The sequence below is a fragment of the Amaranthus tricolor genome, chromosome 1 (assembly GCF_026212465.1).
Source record: "Amaranthus tricolor cultivar Red isolate AtriRed21 chromosome 1, ASM2621246v1, whole genome shotgun sequence".
Lineage (NCBI taxonomy): Eukaryota > Viridiplantae > Streptophyta > Magnoliopsida > Caryophyllales > Amaranthaceae > Amaranthus > Amaranthus tricolor.
Window position 1 is genome coordinate 3,722,199 of NC_080047.1, and position 14,904 is coordinate 3,737,102.

Sequence of the window (14,904 nt, forward strand, 5' to 3'; positions counted from 1 at the left end):
TTTAGACCGAACCTTGAAAAAGTCAAACCCTTATTTAGACCCGTAGGAGAAATATGTTATATTTAGCTAAGGTTAGCACTTGTATAAAGACGTTTATTGTGTTTTTTATTCTGATAAATTTGATAACTAGGGTGTTTCTACTTGGCTAGACTCTAGCACACGAGTTCTAGGGGTGAGCATAATCGGATATCCGATCTAAAACATATTGTCAATCGGATATTTGATATCCGATTTGGTTCGACTTGGATATTTGAAAATATGATATCCGACAATGTTTGGATTGGATGTCCAAGATATCCAATATCCGATGTCAGTGAGGATAAGTTGAAAATTCCAATCGAATATCTGAAATATCCACTAGCCAACATTTGAATTTTGTCAAAATGTTTTGTTTAAAAATATATTTTTATTCTTATGTATATCAGATATCCGAATTTACTTATAATATGCTAATATCCGATATTCGACTATAAAAAAATGTCAGATATTAGGGTATTCGAACGACAAAGATTAATATTCGAATTCGTATCTGATATCAGAATTTTTGATTGGATATCTGATCCGAAGTATAACTTCGAATTGGATATCCTCACATTCGAATTGAATCATCGAATTTTCGGTTATCAGATAGTTTTTCTCAGTCCTAACAAGTACCATAAGCAATGTCTTGATGCCTCAATTTTTTAAGAGGTTAATTTTTTTAAATATATATATATATATATATATATATATATATATATATATATATATATATTCTTAAATGATAAACATAATACTAAAAACTACAAATCATTATCTCCCATTTCCCCTTTTCCCTCTGCTTTTGCCGGCTCCCTTCTCCTTCCCTTCCCCTTCCCCTATTAAATTTATTTATTAAATTATCAAGACTTTATAAAAACGGGACGAGTAAAACACTCTATCGCACAACGACTTCTTACCTGGAGGCTGGAGCTTTGCCGATGATTTAATTCTCATAACAAACGTTTCAATTGTTCTGTAAAATCTTTATCAAATACCTGTCGTCGAACAAGGAGAATTGAAAGTAAGAAAAATTAAAAAAATATGCAATGAAAATGTCAGGAGTATTAAGAAGAAGATAAACAACATATAATCAAGCGATGATGACTATTAATTAGAAACAAGCTTCTTCCAACAACATATGTATGAACTTATAAGTATGATGAATTAATAAATTTCACTAAAAAATTAAAGGCAGAAGAACAATAACCTCAATTTGAATCAAAACTGAAGACTAATAAGCTCAATGTGTTGGATATTGGGCCAGTCTGCACCACTTGGCTCCTTGCATCTTGCGTTAAGTTCCGCTGAGTTGCTTATCAAACTAAGTTGTTGCAAAGAGGTGAGATGGCGCATTACTTCTGACATTGATTTCAAATTCTTACAATCTCTAATTTCAAGGGATTGGAGTGAAGTCAAGTGGCGCATCCCATTTGGCAGCTTCTTTAGCTTTGGGAGATCATCTAATTCCAAATTACGAAGAGGATGAGAAAGGAATCTCCAAGGTGTCACCTCCTTTCTAATCTCTTCTTCATCTCCATGCCTGTTGTTGTTATTGTTCTCTTCTTCTTCTTCTTCATCATCCTCCAACTCCAACTCATGGTTATTCATCAAACAGAGTGTCTCCAAGGCAGTGCAATGGTCCCAAAATCCTTCCCATGACAATCTCTTTAATTTCGGGCAAAAACTAATATCAAGAGAGCGTACAAAGCATAAGCGGTCACTTTGGAACACCTTCCCTCTTAGCAAACTCTCTGTATCTCTATAATTTCCAAACTCTATGCATAGGATATCCTTAGATGAAAAGGCGATGGAAAGATTCCAAAGGCACAAAATTAAGATATCCAGCGTCATCTATCTCTACTTCCCTCAATCTTCCATTAACTGAATCATTACGTGATGAGAAAAGATTTGCATCACTACTCCATCTAATCGCATATTGCATTGCTCCATTAAAATTCCTCAAACTTATAAGTTCTACATTTGGACACCGAGGAATGGCTGTCAAAAAAGGACATTTACATATTACCAGGTAAGTAAGTCGAGGGAATGAATATGTATTGAAATGCATTCCTGTTGTCGTGAACTGATTATATTGAGCTTCCACCTTCCCTGAATCTGATTCTGATGTTGTCTTCCACCACCCCTTTAATTTTGGCAGATCTTTCAGCCGAAGCTCTTCAAGGGATGGAAAGAATACCAACTCCTCTGTATTTCCAGATGCCGTAGGAGCCCCATCTTCACTAATGTTACATTTGTCTGCATATTTCAAGTTCCTCAATCCAAACAACGCAAGGAATTTCAAATGGCGAAAATGATGCAACGGTGGAAGATGCTCTAACCTTAAAATCCCCACCAAGTATATCTTTGAGAGATTATGGCAGGATTCCAGGCCTTGTAACAATACCTTTGCATTAGTATTCTCCTCACTATCATCGTCATCATCGTTGTCATCTCGCCAAATAATCTCGATTTCCCTGAGATGCTTGCTCAACAGATTTCCACATATCTTAGCTTCAAATGCATCATGCCTGACAAATTTCCTAACCAAAATTTGGATTTGAGAATAATAATTTCATTTGAAAATATAAATTTGACTCAAATTGGGTTTGGCAAATAAAAAATATCAAATTTGGATTTGAGTCAAATCCATCATTGTTATAAAAGTGCTTAAAGATGGGGATTTGAGAATGTCTTTCCAAATCTTGTTATCCTCAAATTCTGCATTAATATTTTCGTAATTGAAATCTATAATTTGAAATGAAATGTTTGTTTCCAAATCACAACCTTATGGCTTATTGAAAATCAATTAGAAAGTCATCTGTCAAATATGCTCTGTCATCTGATGTAGTTTGTGTGATGTAAATTTAAAAGTATTGATGAATTTTATATAAGGATGATTATTTTGAATCCAGTTTGAATAGATTTTAAATTGAAGTTCATAAAATCCAAATTTATATTCCTATATTTTTCATTAAATTTAGACCAAACCTTGAAAAAGCCAAACCCTTATTTAGACCCGTAGGAGAAATATGTTATATTTAGCTAAGGTTAGCACTTGTATAAAGACGTTTATTGTGTTTTTTATTCCGATAAATTTGATAACTAGGGTGTTTCTACTTGGCTAGACTCTCTAGCACACGAGTACTAGGGGTGAGCATAATCGGATATCCGATCTAAAACATGCTGTTAATCGGATATCCGATTTGGTTCGACTTGGATATTTGAAAATATGATATCCGACAATGTTTGGATTGGATGTCCAAGATATCCAATATCCGACGTCAATGAGGATAAGTTGAAAATTCCAATCGAATATCTGAAATATCCACTATCCAACATTTGAATTTTGTCAAAATGTTTTGTTTAAAAATATATTTTTATTCTTATGTATATCAGATATCCGAATTTACTTATAATATGCTAATATCCGATATTCGACTATAAAAAAATGTCAAATATTAGGGTATTCGAACCACAAAGATTAATATTCGAATTCGTATCTGAGAATTTTTGAATCGGATATCTGATCCGAAGTATAACTTCGAATTGGATATCCTCACATTCGAATTGAATCATCGAATTTTCGGTTATCAGATAGTTTTTCTCGGTCCTAACAAGTACCATAAGCAATGTCTTGATGCCTTAATTTTTTAAGAGGTTATTTATATATATATATATATATATATATATATATATATATATATATATATATATATATATATATATATATATAATGTCTTTTTCATGTGAGATTTTTCTTTTGTACTACTATTTTTATTTTGGGTAATATTTTCTACATTTTATTTAATTCTTATTCATATATTTTCTCTCATTTATAATCCTATTTACACAATTTAATTATTTACACATTTAATTTTCTAAATACTCAATTTTTATGATTTAAAATTTAGTCCTTGCAATTGCAAATTGACACCCATTCCTCCAAATTTTCCATTTCCGTTATGTGGACATCAAAAATTTCTAAATTGGTGGTGTCATTTTAATATTTTATTAGGAAATACTTAATATCACAAATCACTATATGAATTATGATAGAGATTATGAAGATTAAAATTTGCTAAATTCGGGTACTATGGACTTGATCATTTGGGCATTACAGTCATTTTTAATTCTCCACTTTAGTCATATCGTACATGGCATGATGGCACTTGGAAAAATTGGCATATCGTATTCCCACCTAACCATGGAATGACATTTTAGTCATACTACAATAATACCCCTCAAATTCTCTACTAATGTGTTATTTGCCTTTTGAACACTATTTATCTCTTATTTTTAATTTATATTTTATTATTAATCTATAAGTTAAAGCATAGCCAAATGAGATCTTGTTTGATTCGTCTTGATGCAAGGATTATTTATATCAACTTTCCATAATTTTTAATTATATACAATTAGAGATATTAAATATTAAATAAGTGCATTGAATAGAATGTATAAAGTAAATGGAACACTAGAAGTGAATTGAAGGACTATTAAGAATTAAAAATACTAATAATGCTAAAGTCTTTTATAACTTTTTGACTTTTTTCATATAATTTCTTAATATCTCTAATCATGTATAATTTAATCTTTTTATTTAAACGAATTAAATAAGATCTCAATTAACTATGTTTTAACTTATAATTTAAAAATTAATCTCAATTTAAGAATAATGAATGGAAAGTGTAATATTTCTAATGATGTTAGTAATTTAGAACGGAGAAAAACTGATCTGTGTATTATCAAAGGATAAGTAGTCCATCAATTTTATTATTTTTATTTTAGAAATAAACATCCACACTGTATTTTTAATTCCCATCTATATATTTATTTTATTTTTGTCATCTTATCTATATATTTTTTTATTTCCTTTTACTTTTAAAACTTAATTTTCTTTTTCCTTGATTTACATGAAAATTGAATCTTGAACCAACCGATGAAAATAGGTAGTACTTTTCTATCATTCATTAATTTGTTGTTACCTTTGAAACTTCAACACCCAATACAACTAATGGCTAGTACAAATAGGACAAAACTTCATTAATTTGTTGTTATCATTCATTAATTGATTGGACATTTTGCATTTATTTTTCATAGGACAAAATAATAGTAGTGGTGTTATAAATTTTGTTTACTTCGAACATCAACACGCAAATACACCTAATGGCTACTGGCTAGTACAAGTTACCAGTAATTGATTGGACATTTTGCTTTTATTTTTCATAGGAAAAAATAATAGTAGTGGTTTTATAAATTTCGTAGCAAAAGAGTGCAAGTCCAACAAAATATGTTAGCCTTATAATACTTTATATTCACTGCCCAAATTTACTCATCATATCCCAGAATTTTCTGAACCTGCATATTCCATTGCCCAGAATTTGTATTCTTACTCTAGACAATACCAAAATTTAAATAAAAAGAAAAAAACCCATTCTAAGGGGGAGATGGATGTTTCTGGAGGTCTTCAATTGGTTCAAACTATCTTAGCCACGCTGGGTTCACCAATTTGGAGGGAAATTGATTCCATATTGGGTGTTGAATCTCAGCTTGTAAAACTCAAGGAAACCATTTCCACTATTCAGGCTGTGCTTCTTGGTGCTGATCAAGAAGAGCTTCATCAGCAACAGCGTCGCAGTGATCTTGAACGTTACAGACTCCAGAGGCTTAACGATGCTCTTTACAAAGCTGACGACTTATTTGATGAGATTGCTACTGTTAAATGTCGCAAGAATCTCATGTCCTCCAACAAAGTCAGCAGAGAGCTATGTCTTTTCTTTTCTAGCTCTAATCAGCTCTATTCTGCTTACATTTGGTCTAAAGAGATGAAAAACATCAGGAAGATCTTGGATAAGATCGTTAAAGATCATCAACATGAGGTTGTTCCGAGAAAGTCGGTAACTCTTGAGACGTGGCGGATGGTGAGACATGACCCCAGGGAGACTCACTCTCTCTGTAGTGAAAGTGATATTATAGGCAGAGAAGACGACAAGAAGAAAGTCATTGACATGCTACTCAGCAGCACTTCTGTTGAGAAAAATGTATCCGTTATTAGCATTGTTGGAATTGGAGGGCTGGGTAAAACTAGTCTTGCCCAATTAGTTTATAATGATGCAATAATCCAGACTGAATTCCCTTTGAGAATGTGGGTTTGTGTTTCTGATGATTTCAATGTTGGTGCCCTTCTTCAGCAAATCATTGCAGCGGCAAGGAAAGATGAGAAAGAACTGAATATGCTAAGTATGGACAGACTCCAGAGCAGTCTCGGGGAAGTACTTAATGGGAAGAAATATCTCCTCGTTTTGGATGATATTTGGAACGAAGACTACTGTAAATGGGATGATTTGAGTGTTTTGTTGGAAAAAGGTGGGAGCGGTAGCAAAATTCTAGTGACTACTCGCTCTAATAGGGTGGCGAATATTGTAGGAAGCCGTAAGATTCATGAGCTGGGAGGCCTCTCTGAAGATGACTCTTGGAAGTTGTTTGAAAGAATTGCATTTGAAGGTGAGAACAATCAAAATGAAGACGATTTGGTTAAAATCGGGAAAGAGATTATTTGCAAGTGCAAAAATGTTCCACTTGCCATACGGGTTGTTGGAAGTCTTCTTCGACGTCAAGATACACGTACATGGGAATATATAAAGAACACTGATTTGGTAAACATAAAACAAGATGATAATGGAATACTACCTGTGTTGAAAATCAGTTATTATCATCTTCCGTTTCATTTGAAGAGCTGCTTCAAGTATTGTGCTGTTTTTCCCAAGGATTACAAGATTATGAAGGATGATTTGATTCATATGTGGATGGCACTAGGTTTTGTTATGCCTTTGGATGGACAGAGTCTTGAGGATGCTGGTGATGAATATTTCAACCATCTATTGCAACGGTGCTTCTTCCAAGATGTTGAAAAAGATTCATATGGTGGAATTAAATCATGCAAAATGCATGATTTGATCCACGATGTTGCTAAAGAAGTTGCAGGCACTGAAATCTTGTCATCCAACAACAGCACAAATCATTTTAATGAGAAAACTCGTCACTCTTTTCTTGATCGTAATACAATCGAAGGAAGTGATGATATTGTTAGTTCTTTCAACAAGATGAAACGAATGCGTTCGCTTTTAAGTAATAATGATTTCTCTTCCTTTCCTTCTAGCAAATTTCTTACTTTATGTTCAAGAATAAATCTATTGTTATCAGAAGTGAGATATTTAAGAGTCTTAGACTTGCGTTGTATGTTTTTAGAGAAAGTCCCGAGTATGATTGGTCAATTGATACATCTAAGATATCTTGACCTCTCATATAATGAAGACCTCAACATGTTGCCGGAATCCATTACTAAGCTTTACAACCTGCAAACATTGAAGCTACATGGTTGTTCGGGACTGAATACATTGCCAAGAGACTTGAGCAAATTAGTTAATCTCAGGGACTTGGACATATTTAACTGCAGAAGTTTGAGATATATGCCTCCAGGGATGAATAAAATGACATCCTTGCATAAGTTAACAGGGTTTGTAATCAGCGGAAAAAGAAAGACTTCTACATGGGGGTCAGGTTGTGTTGGAAAGCTTGAAGATTTGGAAAATTTTACGAATCATGCTGACATTCTGCAAATTTTGGTTAGGAAATTTGTCAGGTGTGATGCATTTGAAGCTAAGATATGTGGAAATCTGTTGAGCAAGCATCTCAGGAAAATCAAGATTATTTGGCGAGATGACAACGATGATAGTGAGGAGAATACTAATGCAAAGGTATCGTTACAAGGCTTGGAATCCTGCCATAATCTCTCAAAGATATACTTGGAGGGGATTTTAAGGTTAGAGCATCTTCCACCATTGCATCATTTACGCCATTTGAAATTCCTTACGTTGTTTGGATTGAGGGACCTGAAATTTGTGCAAAGTAGTGATATTAGTGAAGATGGGGCTCCTACGGCATCGGGAAATACAGAGGAGTTGGTATTCTTTCCATCCCTTGAACGGCTTTGGCTAGAAGATCTGCCAAAATTAAAGAGGTGGTGGAAGACAACATCAGAATCAGATTTAGGGAAGGTGGAAGCTCAATATAATCAGTTCACGACAACAGGAATGCATTTCAATACATATTCATTCCCTCGACTTACTCAACTGGGAATATGTAAATGTCCTTTTTTGACAGCCATTCCTCGGTGTCCAAATCTAGATTATATAAATTTGAAGACGAATGGAGCATTCAGCGAATATAAGATTGGATGGAGTAGTGATGCAAATCTTTTCTCAACATGTCATGATTCAATTAATAGAAGATCAGTGATAGATGACGCTGGATATTTTAATTTTGTGTCTTTCCATCGCCTTTCTCATCTAAGCATATCCTTTTACAAGATTACAGAGAGTTTTCCAAGTGGGAAGGTGTTCCAAAGTGACCGCCTATGCTTTGTTCGCTCTCTTGATATTAATTATTGCTGGAAATTAAAGAGATTGTCATGGGAAGGATTTTGGGACTATTGCACTGCCTTGGAGACCCTCTGTTTGAGTCATAACCATGAGTTGGAGTTGGAGGATGTTGAAGAAGAAGAAGAAGATAACAATAACAGCAACAAGCATGGAGATGAAGGAGAGATTAGAAAGGAGGTGACACCTTGGAGATTCCTTTCTTCTCTTCGTGATTTGAAATTAGATGATCTCCCAAAGCTAAAGAAGCTGCCAAATGGGATGCGCCACTTGACTTCACTCCAATCCCTTAAAATTAAAAATTGTAAGAATTTGAAATCAATGTCAGAAGTGATGCGCCATCTCACCTCTTTGCAACAACTTAGTTTGATAAGTAATTCAGCGGAACTTAACGCAAGATGCAAGGAGCCAAGTGGTGCAGACTGGCCCAATATCCAACACATCTCCAATATTAAAATTCGAGTTATTATATTCTGCACTTTTTAATTACTCTTATGCTTTCAATTTTTGAGTGAAATTTATTGGTTCATCATACTTTCAAGTTCATACTTGTTGAAGAAGCTTATTTCTAATTAATTAATAGTCATCATCACTTCATATCATGTTATTCATATTCTTCTTAATACTTCTAACATTTTTAAATTTATTCGACAGGTATATAATAATACAATTTATACTAGTGTTTAAATTGCGAGCAAAGTTCCAGGTAAACAAACTAACTGAAACTTCCAATGGACAATTCATTTCGGTTCCCATCCCCTATTAACCAGATTTGTCATTTATTTCTTTTGCAGAGATAATTATATTTTAAATCTATTATCATAATCGATTGTTATAATAGACAATTTATACCTACTATCATTTTTTTAGTTGGGATTCATCGCTTATTCTTTTAGTAGAGATAATTATAATTATAATTATAATTAGTAATTAACATTGTGTAATATTTTTCTGACCAATGTTAGAAAATCTTTTCATTATTATTTTAGTAAAAGTTCATCTTAAAATGTAGGTTTAAAATATGAATTTTTTAAATTTTTATCAGATTTTAAGATTTTAAATATTACAAATATTTTCCATGACTTATTTGTTGTGTTAGAAAAATCTAGTACCATCTCATATCTACATAAGCTCCAAGACAAATCTAGTAACATATTCTTTTCTAATGTACAGCACATTTTAAGATTTTATTTGTTTCGCGTGCAGGCACTATCTTTTACCAGAACAGTGCTGAACCACGATTGTTCTGATATCGTCCTATAGGCTATAGCTAGAGAGTACGACTGTGGATGTATCGAATTAAGAGCATTCGCCCTATGAGTAATGGTTGTTGTTTGCTATGTCTTGCATTTCAATGCCATTTGATTTCTTGAAGGCGTGCAACTTCAAAGAGAAAGACTCATCCAGTCATTCTATGAGAAAAGAAAGAGATCAATAAATGGTAGAAGGCCAATCATTATAAGACTGAGAATACATTGTTTTTATGCAACATTGTTCATTAATTAGTAGTATAATTTTCTTGAACTATTTAGCCTACTTTTATTATAACAGTCTCACAGTGAAACCGACTTAAATGAGAATTTGCGTTAAATAAGAGGTTCAGAAGAAATACGTCTAATCTTCGTTCGAAAATATATTGATTTTCCCATTTATTAATAATTTGATACAAAGTGAGGATGAATTAGGCAGAGACAATTTTTTGTTTATTAATTGGATGAATTTGCGTTTAAAATTTTGCGAATTTTTGTTTGTTAATTATGTACAAACTAAGACTTAATTAGCTGAATATATTTTTTTAAAATATGAATCAAATTTATATTGGATAAATGGTTATTGCTTTCTCCAATAACTCTTTTTTCATTTATGGTGTGAATTAATCTTAATAAAATAAATTTATATTCTTTGACCATACTTTATGATGGTTGCAAAAGAGTTATTAGAAAATCCATATAAATAGATGATGTTTTAATTCATTTGCAAACACACAACTCTTATTCTATTATATTTCTTTTATTCACATGTGCAAGAGTGGTATTGCTCCACATCTCAAGTAGTGAGTGTACATTGTTTTTAGTAGGTGTGTTAACCTTAGAAAAGCCCCGTCTATTTACACTTGAGATAGTCGGGAAATAAATTTTTTAATGCAACGACAAATACGTATCATACCACATGCTAAACTCAACTCTAAACACATTTTTCATATACAAATGTTCTACATATTCTTATTATTAATATGTGTTGTTAAAAGATTTTGTGAAGACCTTGAAAAACCTATATTTCCAACAATTTATACAAATTGGTATTATTTTTTATTTATTTGTTACAAATTTTTAATTTTATTAGGAAGATATTTTTTACTGACAATTACTTCTAATAGTTTAACTTGGGAATATGAACATTGGTTCTACTTTGAAAGACATTTTTTTAATTAATTTTAATGACTTCAGTTTTAATAAGACAACATTACTTGTAATTGTTTTTTATTTCGATGCTAACATCATTTAATCTTTTTCTGAATCCACTCCTATAAAACTCCAAATCCGTCATAAAAGCACGTGCTCATTCATACATATGTAATTTATTTCGATTTAAATTATTATATATACACAAAAGTAATAGAGAACTTAAAAATATTTTATACTATTGTAATCAATCAACACAAAAATACTATATGGATTATCTATTAAAAGATTATTGTAAAAAAATTATAATATAAATATTAATAAATGAATTTAGTTAAACCATTTTTAGTCATTCCCAAAGAATCAAAATACTTGAAAAAATTTTCGATCTAAAATAAAAAAGTAATCATGATATATTTTTAAGTTTTTTCGGTATGATTACCATAGTGCTCCTACTCTCCCATCCTACCAAGACCTTCAAAATCCATCAGTTTAATTTTGTTAGTGGAAGAACAAATATTTTTTTTAAAAAATGTCTTGAGTTGGATTCAAACCAATACCTTTGAATTTTGATTCCCTTTCTTTTTAACCCTTTATTAAGTTAATTTCCTATTCTTACCGTCATCGGTCATCCGCTTCGCTCCCAAATCTCCTTCGTCTTCTAATGTTGTTTTTTTCTTTTTTGAGATGGTCTTCTAATGTTGTTAATACATTTATTGAATTTGTCAAAATGCTTTGACCCATGTTTTAAGAAAGTGGGATTTTGGCAATTACAAATTCTTAGATACGCTTTTTTAGTGATAATCTCTAATTAGGTCGGTCTATTATATATTTTTCAAAATATTATAAGTAATTATTAAGAATAATATAAGTAGACGTTTAAGATATTAAAAGTAGGCATTAAGTATACGGTAAATAAGCATTAAGAATAACGTAAGTAGGCGTTAAGAACACAGTAAATAGACATTAATCTTTAATGGGCTGGACTTGAGATAGGTCTCGACACTAGCTGTTTTGCAATAGCTTTGTAATTTACTGCTTTCTTTAATAATCAATTGCACCGTTGCTTTATTTTTTAATCAATTGCACCATTACAACCTTTAAATGAGTTGACTGTTTTTACTCTTTAATGGAATTGATTTCCTTATAATAAATGGAAATTATTAGTGTTGTTTTGGGAACATTTTCGACCTTTTGTTTCCTATATAAAGGGTCATCTTGCAGCTTGTAAAGATATACAACACAGAAAAAATTATCTTCTCTTTTTATTCCCAATTTAGATATTGAGCATTACTCCATATATTTTTGGTGTCATCGGTTTAGTAGTATTGTGCAAACTACTAGTACTTTACAGAAGACTGTTTTATCTTGGGGACATTCGATCGTGCAGATTTGCTAGCACAAATTTTGGGTAGTACCGTAAATGTTTTAAAGAGAGCGACATAGTCCGCGACTCAGCTAAATTCAGCAGCATTGTTCTTGTTTTTTGTAGTGATATTTACAACAATTTTAGAACAATTTATTTTCTACCTTTTTTAGAACATGGCTACCGAAGATATGACTTTGTCCATCCACCTTAACAAACCCTTCAGTTTTGAGGTTACTCATTTTAAAAGATGGAAACAAAGATGATGTTTTTCTTGACCGTTAAAAGGTATTTTTTGTATTTGTAACACCCTAAGATTTTCTGACGTCATTAATTAATATTTTAATAACTTTTGGGGATTTTATAATTATGTAAATTAATTTAGAAGTAGTTTTAATAAACTCCTTTCGTATACGAATTTAAATATTAACATATATTTATATTAAAAATACAATTACGATTTCTAAATAAAGACGTTCGAATGAAAATAATTATTTTATTAAAATGTGTGAGCACTCGAATGTGAGTTTTCCTAGTTAGGCCTTTCAAGAAGATGAACCTAGGTAAACAAATAAATAAATAAGTGTATAAATTAAATAAATAGGATGAGTTAGGGTTTTAAGTGGGTATTACTCCCTCCCTCATTCAATTCACACGCCGTCACTCCCCCTCTCTTCTCTTCTCTCTTTCTCTCACTCCCTTCTCCCTCACGATCCATCTGCAGCCACAAGAACCACCCGCAGCAGGCGGCCTAGCAGCAGCAAGCCAGCAACTAGCAGCATTCCTTCCCTCCCCACCAACGACCGTCTGGTGCACCTGAATCCCAGCAGCCATGCTGTGTTGCGCAACCAGTAGGCAGCAGCAAGCTGTTGCGTTGGGCCCTTCATTCACCACGACAGCCTCGGTTCACCACCACCACAACCTTCACTTACCTCTTCACCATTTTTACTAGTTCCCCTTTGTGAGCCATCTCCTCTTTTTTCTAATTTATTTTCTAGCTTTTAATTGGAGTTTTATTAAGTGTATTGAGTTTGTTGTTGGTTGTGTTAACTTCATTGAATCTTTTTGTGGGTAAGAATTTGATTGATGAATTAAAGAGTTTATGTTTGAAAAGAGGAGCGTGAAGACCTGCATTCTACCCAAGAACACATGGTTCGGGTTGGAAAGCATGTAATGGAATTAAGAAGTATAAGTGGCCGATAACGGTTACTATATGTGCTTGCGTTTTATGAAATCATCTTATGTTGTTTTATAATGTAATGTTATCTAGTAGTTGGCCTTATTATATTTGATGCTAGTTACTGACGTGTACGTATTTGTGTTTATGTTTGATTGTTGATAACTTTCTATGATTGTCCAGCTATGACACATTGGCCTTTGGTCTAATGTCGAGCAGCAGGAGGATCATAAACAGGCGTAGCAGGTATTGGAGCTTCTTTTGCATTGCATTGCATTGGGGGAGAGTGATGAGGGCGAAGCATAACCTGTGTCATACCGCTATCTTTCGATTTTGTAGCTCTTATTATCTTTTGCAAACTTTGGTTGTATGTGTTTGTTATGAGGTCTGGTGTCTTCCCTTGTATATTTATATTTCCGCTTTGTAATTTATAACTCTGTATGGTTTTAAGGAATTAAGTCCTTTTAAAACACAAACGTCGACACTGGAACTACGATCCATGATTGGCATGTTGATTTGAGAAGCCGGCGACGAATCATTCCGCCTTGGTGTGAGATTTTAAAGGCAATGATGCCTTAGATTAGTTTAATGTTTTTATATTGCTAAATGCTCTACCACATGTTCGATTTTTAGAAGAGATGCTGCCGAAATTTCCACGCACCTTTTTAAAGTTAATATTTAACGTTTATCCAAATTCTTTTCCTTTTCTTTTATGTAACGCCCGAATTTTCTCCCGTCTTTACGGTTTTGGTTTCGTTAAGGGATTGAAAATTCTGGGATGTTACAGTCTTGGTTAATGTTAGATCTACTATACCCAAAAATGCAACGGATGCACAAAAAGATGAACTAACTAAGGAAATAAACACTTGGAATGAATTTAATTTTATGTGTAAAAATTATATTCTTAATGGCCTTTGTGATAATCTCTATGATTATTATAACAGGAAAAATTCGGCTAAAGATTTATCGGATGCTCTATAAAAGAAATATGATACTGAGGAGGCCGGTGCTAAAAAATATGTTGTGAGTAGGTATTTATAGTACCAAATGGTAGATGATAAATCTGTTGAAATGAAATCACACGAAATTCAGAATATTGCTCATGAAATTATTTCTGGACATATGACCCTAGATGAACAATCTCAAATAGTTGTTATAATTGATACGTTACCTCCATCCTGGAAAGACTTTAAAAATAATTTAAGATACAAGACTAAGGAATTTTCCTTAGAAAGTCTTATGACCCGTCTCCATATTGAAGAGGAAGCCCGTAAGCAAGATCAAAAAGAGGAAGTGTTGCTAGTGTCGCCTAATAAAAATAAAACTAGAGTTTCCCTCAAACCCAATGTAAAGAATTTCAAGCCAAAGAACCAGAAGAAAAGATTCAACCACCATAATCAAAATCACAATGGTCAACAACAGTCTGAACCACCTAAGAATGACTCTGGTCAATTTCTTTGTTATAGATGTGGAAAACCAAGTCATATGACACGAAAGTGC

At 32.7% G+C, this 14,904-nt stretch overlaps 2 protein-coding genes across 4 annotated transcripts; one reads left to right on the forward strand and one right to left on the reverse strand.

Moving 5' to 3' along the window:
• Positions 1–826: 826 nt before the first annotated feature.
• Positions 827–1,872, reverse strand: LOC130815432 (uncharacterized). Its single transcript, XM_057681941.1, has 2 exons — positions 1,229–1,872; positions 827–1,016 (listed from the first exon to the last, which is right to left on the reverse strand). Exon 1 carries the CDS (start codon positions 1,870–1,872, stop codon positions 1,240–1,242), a length of 633 nt encoding a protein of 210 aa, XP_057537924.1. The 3' UTR covers positions 827–1,016; positions 1,229–1,239.
• A 3,406-nt stretch (positions 1,873–5,278) lies between these two features.
• On the forward strand, positions 5,279–10,068 carry LOC130799536 (disease resistance protein RGA2-like). Of its 3 annotated transcripts, XM_057662658.1 has the most exons (4): positions 5,279–7,149; positions 7,270–8,921; positions 9,114–9,165; positions 9,666–10,068. In XM_057662658.1, exons 1-3 carry the CDS (start codon positions 5,469–5,471, stop codon positions 9,144–9,146), a joined length of 3,366 nt encoding a protein of 1,121 aa, XP_057518641.1. In that variant the 5' UTR covers positions 5,279–5,468; the 3' UTR covers positions 9,147–9,165; positions 9,666–10,068. The 3 variants fall into 3 exon arrangements, with proteins under 3 accessions (XP_057518641.1, XP_057518633.1, XP_057518650.1); XM_057662650.1 differs by having other exon boundaries at positions 5,279–8,921; XM_057662667.1 differs by having other exon boundaries at positions 5,279–8,639.
• The last annotated feature ends 4,836 nt before the right edge of the window (positions 10,069–14,904 follow it).

Bases quoted from the DNA above. Each gene is read 5' to 3' on its own strand.
- LOC130815432 (XM_057681941.1), bottom strand. From the start codon at position 1,872: ATGACGCTGGATATCTTAATTTTGTGCCTTTGGAATCTTTCCATCGCC.
- LOC130799536 (XM_057662650.1), top strand. From the start codon at position 5,469: ATGGATGTTTCTGGAGGTCTTCAATTGGTTCAAACTATCTTAGCCACG. The intron at 8,922-9,113 runs GTTATTATATTC...TTTATTCGACAG, and splicing joins TCTCCAATATTAAAATTCGA to GTATATAATAATACAATTTA.